The 10,738-nt window shown below is 32.6% G+C and overlaps 1 protein-coding gene and 1 pseudogene across 1 annotated transcript; one reads left to right on the forward strand and one right to left on the reverse strand.

Annotated features, from left to right (window-relative positions):
- Positions 1-191: 191 nt before the first annotated feature.
- Positions 192-5,679, reverse strand: LOC111430248 (MDIS1-interacting receptor like kinase 2-like). Its single transcript, XM_023066414.1, has 2 exons — positions 5,225-5,679; positions 192-1,074 (listed from the first exon to the last, which is right to left on the reverse strand). The coding sequence occupies exons 1-2, from the start codon at positions 5,677-5,679 to the stop codon at positions 192-194; spliced, it is 1,338 nt and encodes a 445-aa protein (XP_022922182.1).
- Positions 5,680-7,218: 1,539 nt separating this feature from the next.
- LOC111430249 overlaps positions 7,219-10,738 on the forward strand; it is a 6,649-nt pseudogene continuing 3,129 nt past the window's right edge.

Genomic DNA, 10,738 nt, shown 5'->3' on the forward strand with positions numbered 1-10,738 from the left:
GCTTTACCAAATATAGCTTTACCGAATATAGCTGTTGACCAAGCTATAAATACAGGGAGCAGACTCCATACCTCAACAACATGCATGATCCAAATTGCGTAAGTAAGTGAGATTGTAGAGACTCGAAGGAATTGTACCATTGAACAAATTACCTCTTAGTCTTAGAAAAACCAAATCTCCAAGATTATTACCTACCCATGTAGGGATGTTTCGTAGAATTTATTTCTGCCAAGATTTAAAAAATTTAAATCTCTAGCATTCTTCATGACACTTGGCATGGATCCCTCAGAGTTGTTTTCCAAGTTCAACATTTGAACACCCAAAAGATTTCCATGTGAATATGGAAATTTTCCTGAAAAATTGTTCGAAGATAAATCCAAAAGTATCAAATTTGAAGACAACACAAACAACCTTGCACCATTCTTCAACTTGCAAAGTGAGAGCGGTAAAGAATCATTGATAAGATTATCATTGAGATACAAGTTCTCTAAATTGGGCATTTGTGCCCTAATACTTGTAGGAATTGGCCCCACAATTTGGTTGTAGGAAAGATCCAAAGTGGTGAGATTTTGAGTTCTCAACCACCTTGGAAAAGCACTCGAAATACTTGTATTGGACAACCACAAATTAACTAATGTCTTTTGTGTTCGAAGCCATGGAGGGAACTCACTTCCAAAATAACCAATACATGAACCTGCATCAAAATGGTTTAATTGAAAAGCAGGAACCCAATTAGATGTCATTTCCAATGAAAGATGCTCATTGTCGGCAATTAATAAAGAATTCAACCGAGAGAGATTGTCAAAATGAGCTTCTTCAAGAACGAAAGTTTCCAAATTTTCAAGTTGGATAAAACATTCCTCCTCCAACTCCTCCAATCTATTCTGTCCAAGATACAATTTTTTCAAATTTAATAATCTACCAAATGAAGTAGGATTTGCTCCGATTAGAGCATTGTTTGAAACATCTAAATCTTTAAAGTTGGATAAATTGCCAAGTGAGGTAGGAATTGAACCATAAATGAGGCTTGTAGAAAGGGAAAGGGACTGCAAATTTTTAATTTTCCTAACCAATCTGAAATTTTGATTTTCATAGATGTATCATGTAATTTAAGCACTTGTATATCATAATGGTCGCAACTCATAGATTCATTTTTATCACTTCTAAACACATCTCCTCTAAAATCAGGATTGTACTATAAATCAAGTGCTTTTAAGATACAATTATTTCCAAATATGAAAGATGAAACTCCACCATCTATAGAAGAATTCATTTAATGAAAGATCTAGGAATTTCAAGAAAGTCAAATTGTGAAAAGCCTTAGGAATTGTACCATGAAAGTTATTAGAAGACAAATCTAGATGTTGAATTCTAGAAAGAAATGAAGAATTGGTGGAAAACAAAGACAATTGGTTGTTTTGAAGCCTATAATCTCTCAATATTAGGGATGACAATAAAGGAAGAGAACTTAGCACTTGCATTAAATTGGAAGCCTTTGAAAGATGCGTACCACTCAAGCGAAAGAAGTGCAAGGAAGAAAGGTGAGATATCCATTCAACGTCGCAATTGAGTTGCTTCAATTCAACTCCACTTATGGCATAAGGGTAAGAATTTGATAAATCAAGAACAACCAATTTAATAAGGTTTCCTATATGATGAGGAAGAGATGATGTATCATGGAATGCATAAGAAAGATTAAGATAAGTTAATTCATCCATTGAACCTAAAACGTGTGGGATTCGAGTAAAGTGAAATCGTTCCCACTTAAATCCAAGTAATTTAAGTATTTAAGCTCAAGCAAATTAGAGTGAATAGAATTACTATGTAAAGCTAAGGAGGGGTAGTCAAACCAATTGTTTCGAAGGTCAATCATAGTAACATGTCCAGTAGTTTGATTGCAGCCCACACCATACCAATTACAGCAATTTATTCCACTCCATGAAGCCAAACGATGAGAAGAATCATTCGAAAAACCTTTTTTGAATTGAAGGAGGGCCTCTCACTCCTTTTGAAGGTAGGTTATAGCTGAAACTGTGGAAAAAGAAAATTGAAATATCACCGTCATGGATAACACAAAGTTTCTTCATTCCTTTTGAATGCAGATTATAGCTGAAACTGTGGAAAAAGAAAATTGAAATATCACCATCATGGATAACACAAAGTTTCTTCATTTTGGAAAGAATGTGAATGAAGTGGAGAAATGATTCTCTTTATAAATGAATCTTTACACAAAACTTCTTTTTCTTTTTGTTTTATTTAATTTTAAAAGGATAGGATTGAACCCCATTAAAATTTTTGACATAAATATATTACTCAACCACCTTGTATTTAAATTTGGAGAATGATCTTTCAACTTGAGAAATATTTATCATATCATTTTAATGAAATGGTCTCTTCATGGACTAATTCTCAAAAAATTTCATTTCATCTCTAATATTAAGTTCATTTTATAGTAGTTTTTTGATTTTTTTTTTCTCTTGGTATTTATAAATTTGAATTAGAATATGGATAAATAAGGTTAATAAATTTTTTATTATTAGTTTACATTTTTAAATAGATGAGATAACATTAATAATTACTATTAGTCAATAATAGTACATGAATGAGTAGTAATTATAAATTTAAAAAAAATCATAAAAAAGTCTGTAAAGACTTTAAGAAAAATAGTCCTTTGTGTTAGTAAAGAAATGGACCAGAAGTTGTGGGAGATAAAATGTTTGAAAGACAACTTGTGTGACCAAAAGACTTACTTTTGAGTCAACTAATTTTAATTTTAATTTTTTACTATATCTCAAATAATAATTTTATTTAATTACAAATAATATCCTATTTTTCAAATAATTTCTTGACTTGTTCAATTTTTTTCATTAATTTTAATACTTTAATAAAGTTGTTTGCCCATTCAAACCCTACAATAAAATTTTTATTTTTTTAATTTTGGAATAAATGAATAATATTAATAAATATGAAAGAAAGTGCAATAAAAAAAAGTGATGGAAGACTTTAATTATAAAAACTAATAATTATAAAAATTAGATAAATATTTTGAAATTATATATTGAATAAAACACCAACATTCATTTCTAATTTATTAAAAGTGAAAAAGCATTAATTGTGATAGAGAAAAAAATGTCTCCAATCCTTTTCTAACAACCTTCCTCTTTTAATTTGAAAACGGGAGCTAGAAGTATGGTAGATCATTAGATGAATGTAAATGAATATCCATAGCCCAGCTACGATGTTGAGCACATATGAATGTAATCAGCAAGCGATCAAGTTCGTTAGGCAAAGATCGGGAGGAAAAGATTTGTTGCGATCAAGTTGTTATGTATGTTGATCTAACTCCAACAACTATTTATTGTGTGTCAAAATTTTAAACATTTCTTCAAAAACCCAACAAACAACCTCTCTAATCTCCAGCTCCATTTTTGTGACTATCAATTTATTTCATAAAATACGTAAAACTTAAGAATTTGAAACCATCATCGATGAATTAAAAAAATATCATATTTTATTTAATAAGCTAAATTATATTGATGTGATTTAATAATCTAAGCCAATTTGGATGTCTTGAATTCATTTAAGAAGTGAGCAAAACACAAATTGGCTAACTATGGTAGACTATTTTCTAGATGTTAATGAATAAGACGAGCTTCTATTTATCGACAATATCTTTCGTTTCGTTCAAGTAAGATTTGAAGTATCTACGTTACTCGGTAGAATACTTTTAACTTTGGGTTATCAACCGACTCTTAGTATCGAAATTGGCTTCCTTACAAGAAAGAATTACTTCTACCAAGAAATTCGTTAGGATATTGAACAGAAATTGGGATCTAAAATAAAAATGATTCAGAGACCTTATCTTTTATTCCAACTCATCCCATATTTGTTTCTATCTCCCCATTTTCATCTAACATTCTAACAAATTTGTACTCTAAGAACAATTTTTTTTTAAATGTTCATCAAATGTAAAGAATAATATTGTAACTTTTGAGAGAATATCAATAATTTTCATATATATATATATATATATCTAAAAGTTCAAGGATATTTTTTTAATTATAATTTAGCGATAGTTAGTTATTCTCAATGATTAAAATATAGGGTATAGGGTTTATACATGGATATATCAATAAATGGGAGGTTTCGAAATCAATATTAAAGATTAATCGATCTCTTTTAAATCTTTTATAAATACCCATAAAATATAAACAAATATATCATCTATTAACCTTAATATAAATATAAATACTGTGATATCATGCTGACTTTATAATATAAAGTCAATTTGAAAGGTTGAGCTCCATAACAAACAAACAAAAAAAACAAAAAAAAAAACAAAAAACTTAAAAATTATTAAGAGCCATATGTGTAAAACCTACCTTTACATGGTAAAGGATTAAGAATCATATATATATCAAACATATATATTTATAAATGTTATGTGGTGATTGACGAATAATAGTGTTATATAATTAGTGTAAATGACAGAATAAGTAGAATACATATCTTAATAATGATAAAATAGTATGAAATAATGATTTCAAACTTAAATTATCTCAATAAAGATAAAATCAAATATGTGATGGTTATGCTAAAAAATGTTATCAAATGAACAGAAACAACTAAGCACTAAACAACTAAGCACTAAAGATGAAAACATGTCAACCGAGAACTAAAAAATAAGGAAAAACAGAAAACTCCAAAACATTCGAGATGGAGAAAACTTATAAAAATGATAATATGTCCTATCTAACATGATATGGCAATGAGTATAACGGTTAATCTTATATAATCGTAATCTCTTAGCAATCATTGTAGTGGCAGCAATAATTTCAGACTGAATGAGAAGATTGGCACACGAGCAAGCGTAAAAGAGGATTGTCGAACAATTGACTGAATGACAAAAAAGCAGAAAGCAGTATTAGAGTGGGGATGAAGAAACATGACTTCAAATCATACTATCAAGAAAAAATTAACCAAAAGAGAATGAATGCATTAATTAGAGAAGCGAAAAATTGATGGTTTGTAATAGATTTTAAATAAAATAAGAACTTTGTTACCTATTCATTTGTGAATGCAGATTCCTTTTAACATTTGTATGCTCCGTTGCATTGTTGTATGAATCTTGTCTTTAGACACATGTATAAAGTTGAAGTATGCGTATCTCCAACACCTCTTCAATATTAAAACTCCAACAACGGCCCAAAATTCAACCACATACCCAAGTATTATCATTATGTAAAGCAACCACTTCTCCCATTTATCCTCCTCTTCATCTTGATTCTCCATATTTGTAGATGACCGCTCAAATGGATTCTCAATTGTACACTTCTTTGGAAGCGGATCTCCACAAAGATTAGGATTGTTACCAAAACTTGAAGCCTCATTGGATGTGGAAAGATGACCCTCTCGAGGAATCTCTTCAGAGAGATTGTTGTGAGATAGTTTCAACACGCCTAATGAATTTAATCTTGATATGCTCCTCGGAATTGGCCCGGAAAGTTGATTGAAAGATAAATCAAGTGATTCCAACGATTCAACTTCTCCTATTTCAGCCGGAATTATCCCTGTTAGATTGTCGTGGGACAAATTCAACCCAATCAACTTTTTAAGCATCGTTATCTCACTTGGAATGGAACCGACCAAGTAGTTTTGATAGAGATCTATATTCACCATGACTTCTACTTGCCACATGGAGTAGTATAAGTCATTTGATTTGATAGACTGACTTATACTTTGGCCTCTATCATAGAAAAAGGGAACATGTGTGATAAGATTCAACAAAAATTCATTCTTCATCTACAAAATTGGATCGGCTCGGTTCAACCATCATTTGTAGAATTAGAAGCTAATACGATTACGAAGGACAATTGAATATTTGCATGGTTGAAGTTGGAAAACATTAAAAGTGAAGCCTAATAGATTTGAAGTTTATTTCTTTAGCCACTCAAACATATCAACATTTGTTGAAAGATTTTATTGTTTTTTTGTTTTCATTTTGCAATGGTCAATTGGTCAAAATTGACTTTGTCATTTGTGGAGATTAAAAGGGGACCGGGATTGAATCCTGTCCACAAACGTCTTTTGTCGGGAGACTATAATTACCTACAATATGTTATGTAAAATGGAGATTCGTGGATGAATGTAATTCAGATCTCAAATTGCGACGTTTCCCTTAGAAATCCGAGCATCGTATTTGCCATTTCTAAGTTTCAAGCAATTCTTGTGGTAGAATTGCACCCGAGCCATTCAATCAAGCCTTGATCAAGTTTGATTGTGGAGTGACTCAATTTAGAACAAGGTTTCCAAATCTTGCTTCTAGATCTTCGATCATAAGAGGTAATCTAATTCTAGCCTTATCTCTTGGTTGATCCAAATTTCGTATAAGGAGGTGTTAATTACTTTGATTCAAGGGTTCTTGCTTCAACAAAAGCTTGGATCGTTGGGCTGAGGATTAGGGTTGCCTTATCAATTTGGTATCAGAGCCTAGACTTACATCTTTGTGGCCGGCTCTAGAATTGATTTTATCTTTCATTTCTTCTCTTGTTTATCTTTTCTTTAAATTTGTCAATTATTTTCTTGCTGTCATTTCCGTCATTATTCATCAACTTTTCACTTTGTTCTCATTTTCTTCCTAAAGATCACGTTGAGATCTTGAAAAAAAAAATCTTATCATATCTGTTCTTACGATTGTGATTATAAACAATATTTATCATTTTTTTAGATCATTTGCATGTTTATTTGAAGATCAAATAAACTTCGATTCACATCTTTTTCTTTATCCATCTAAATCTAGAACCGTTGTGTTTGATATATATATATATATATTTCTCATAATCTACGCTTGAAGATAACTTCTAAATTTCCCGAATTTTGTAAAAAGGAGAGTTAGATCGTACTTAAAATCTTCATGTTCTTTCTTTTTGGATTTTTTTCAGTGTGCAATTATATCCAAAAATATCTTCGTGTCCCTTGTTTTTTTGTTCACGTCTTGTTTTATTTTGTTGTTATTTCATAATTAACTAATCTTGATTGCTTTGAATAGCTTGCTACTATCAGAATTGCTTTACGTTATATTAGCCTACCTTAATCATAATTTAGTCAGTTTCTCAAACAGCCTACCTTTGTGTGTATAAACACGAGTGTCCCTGAGTGTAAAATCAGTGAGTTGAGTGTGTGAGGTCCTAAACACATTCTACTACTGTTTGTACAATCATGAACCAAGATGGAGGAAATGGAGGGGAGATCAATGAAGCTAGGTGGAGAGAAGCACAGGTCGGAACAATTACTCGTTTGAATCAAGTTATTAGTACATTGACAGACCGGATGGAGCAAATTGAAATAGCCTTAGGTAATCTTTAAGGGAGGGAAGTACACTTGAATGAAGGAGTTGAAAATGAAGAAGATGACAATGTCACCCTTTTAGCGGGACATAGTCTTAGGGGAGGGAGAGATGTCAGTCGAGAGAGAGGAAGAGTCAGAAGAAGGGGTAGAGAAATTTTAGCACAAAAAAGAATTGAGAGGGAGTACCAGTATGAGAGAGAAAAAGAAAAAGGAGTCGGGGGAGTAAAGCTAAAAATTCCAACTTTCTATGGGAGATCTGATCCAGAGGAGTATTTGCAATATGAGAGCAAAATTGAGCATGTCTTCGATTGCAACAATTTCAGTGAAGAAAGAAAGTTGAAGCTTGTTGTGGCTAAATTTTGTGATTATGCCATTATATGGTGGACATCTTTGAAATTAGAGTGGAGGAGAAATTATGAAGAACCAGTTGAAACGTGGGAGGAATTGAAGACATTAATGAGAAAAAGGTACATTCCTAAGCATTATTCTCGAGTACTCAAGCAAAAACTCTATACTTTACAACAGGGATCCAAAAGTGTTGAAGAATATTACAAAGAAATGGAGACCCTTATGAATAGAGCATGTATTGATGAAGATGAGGAAGATACAAATGCTAGATTTCTTGGTGGGTTAAACCGACAACTTGCTCATCAAGTGGATAGGCAAGCGTACTTTGATATGCAAGAATTATTACACCTTGCTGCCAAAATCGAAGGGCAACTAGCTTGGGAGAAGGAGAACTCCAAGAGGTATATGGTATTTCAAAGTCTACTACTTTCAACACTTGGAAAAAGAATGCAAATATTGAAAAGATAGATTTCAAAGTTGGAGGCAAGTATGATCTTGACAAAAAGAACAAAGCTGAGACCTCCAAGGGTAAAGAGAAAGTGGAGGAATATAAGGAGATTCGAGAAAGAAATAGAGACATCAAATGTTGGAAATGTCAAGGAATTGGTCATCTTTGTGGTAATTGTCCTAACAATAGAGTCATGATCATCAAGAATGGACAAGTTGTCACAGATAGTGAGGAAAGTGACCATGATGAGCTAGTTGAAGAGGAAATCCAAGAGAATGAGGAGGAACTTGAAGATGGGAGTCATTTGGTACTTGTAACCAGAAGACTTCTTAAAACTCAAGTTACACATGATCAAAGAGACAACCTATTTCACACAAGGTGTTTGGTTAAGGGGACTCCTTGTAGTCTTGTAATTGATAGTGGAAGTTGCACCAATGTCGTAAGTACAATGCTGATCAAAAGGTTGCTAATTCCAACCCAACACCATCCTAAACCTTACAAGCTTCAATGGCTCAATGACAGTGGAACAATGAAGGTAACTTCTCAATCTTTAATATCTTTTACTTTAGGAAAATATAAAGATGAAGTTCTTTGTGATATTTTACCAATGCATGCTGGACACATATTGCTTGGCCGGCCATGGCAATTTGATAGAAGGGTTATGTATGATGGCTATTTGAATCGGTATTCTTTTGTAAAAGATGGTAGAAAAACCACTCTTGTACCTTTGCGTTCTGCAAATATATTGCTGATCAATTAAAGTTGGAAGGAAAAAAAGAAAGAGTTTGAGGAAAAAGAGTTGAGTGAAAAAAATAGAGAAAAGTCAATGAGAAAAGCATAGTGAAAAAAAGAATGAAATTGGAAAAAAAAGGAAAGAATGTGAGTTGTTTGGCTAGAGTTGGAGAGGTTAGAAGGGCAATGTTCTCACAAAAAAACCATCTTTGTACTTGTGTACAAGGAAGGATGTTTGGTCTCTAACGATAATAATTTGTCTTTGCCTAGTATGTTTCAATCTCTTTTACAGGAATTTGATGACGTATTCCAAGATGAAGTCCCTAAAGGACTACCTCCCATTAGAGGTATTGAACATAAAATAGACTTCATTCCAGGGGCAGTAATTCCTAATAGGTCAGCTTATAGAGCCAACCCAACGGAGACTAAAGAAATTCAAAGGCAAGTAGAGGAGCTTATGGAGAAGGGCTATATACGAGAGAGTTTGAGTCCATGTTCTGTACCAGTCTTATTGGTGCCAAAGAAAGATGGAACGTGGCGCATGTGCGTGGATTGTAGAGCCATCAACAAAATCACAGTAAAGTATTGACATCCTATTCCTAGGCTAGACGATATGCTTGATGAATTGCATGTTTCATGTTTATTTACAAAGATTGACTTGAAATCTGGATATCATCAAATTAGAATGCATGTAGAAGACGAATGGAAAACCGCGTTCAAAACTAAGTTTGGATTGTATGAATGGCTTGTTATGCCTTTTGGGTTAACTAATGCTCCTAGTACATTTATGTGCTTAATGAATCACGTTTTGAGAGAATATTTAGGAAAGCATGTTGTTGTGTATTTTGATGATATTTTAATTTATTCAAAGACCTTGCATGAGCATGTGGAGCATGTTAAGTTAGTTTTGATTACACTTAGAAAAGAGAAACTTTATGCTAATTTTAATAAGTGTAGTTTTTGCATGGAAAAAGTTAACTTTCTTGACTTCATAGTTGGTAAAAATGGAGTAGAAGTAGATGAAGAGAAAGTTAAAGCAATCAGGGATTGGCCAACACCACAAAATGCAAGTGACGTTCGTAGTTTTCATGGGTTAGCTAGCTTCTATAGGAGATTTATAAAAGATTTTAGCACCATAGCTGCACCATTGAATGACTTAGTGAAAAAGAATGTTGTTTTTAAATGGGGAGATAGGCAAGAGAATGCATTTAATGAGCTTAAGAATAAATTAACCAATGCACCATTACTTGTCTGGGCATAGGTGCTGTTTTGATGCAAGATGGCAAACCCGTAATGTATTTTAGTGAAAAACTAAATGGGGGCAGCATTGAACTATCCTACCTATGATAAAGAATTGTTTGCTTTAGTTCGCACATTGCAGGTGTGGCAACACTACTTATGGCCTAGAGAATTTGTGATCCACTCTGATCATGAAAGCTTGAAGTATCTTAAGGGCCAAAGCAAACTGAATCGTAGGCATGCAAAAAGTGGGTGGAGTTTATTGAAACATTTCCGTATATCATCAAATATAAGCAAGGTAAGGATAATGTGGTAGCCGATGCATTATCTAGAAGGTACAATCTTTTTACTTCTCTCAGTGCAAAAATTCTTGGATTTGAGCCTATTAAAGAATTATATCGAGATGACCACGACTTTGGAATTATTTATGCATCTTATCTTACAAAAACAGTTGTAGATGATAATTATGTGTTTCATGAATTCTTATTTAAGAAAAGTAAGCTTTGTATTCCTAAATGCTCTATCAAAGATTTGCTTGTAAAAGAAGCACATGGTGGTGGCTTAATGGGACATTTTGGGATTAATAAAACTTATATGAACACTTCTTTTGGCCGAAAATGAAGC

This window comes from Cucurbita moschata, unplaced genomic scaffold (genome assembly GCF_002738365.1).
Source record: "Cucurbita moschata cultivar Rifu unplaced genomic scaffold, Cmos_1.0 Cmo_Scf00033, whole genome shotgun sequence".
NCBI lineage: Eukaryota > Viridiplantae > Streptophyta > Magnoliopsida > Cucurbitales > Cucurbitaceae > Cucurbita > Cucurbita moschata.

Excerpts from the sequence above, each read along its gene's own strand:
- LOC111430248 (XM_023066414.1), bottom strand. The coding sequence starts at position 5,679 with ATGGTGAATATAGATCTCTATCAAAACTACTTGGTCGGTTCCATTCCA. Across the intron at positions 1,075-5,224 it reads TACATAATGATAATACTTGG|ATTGGTTAGGAAAATTAAAA; the intron begins GTATGTGGTTGA and ends TCAAAATTTCAG.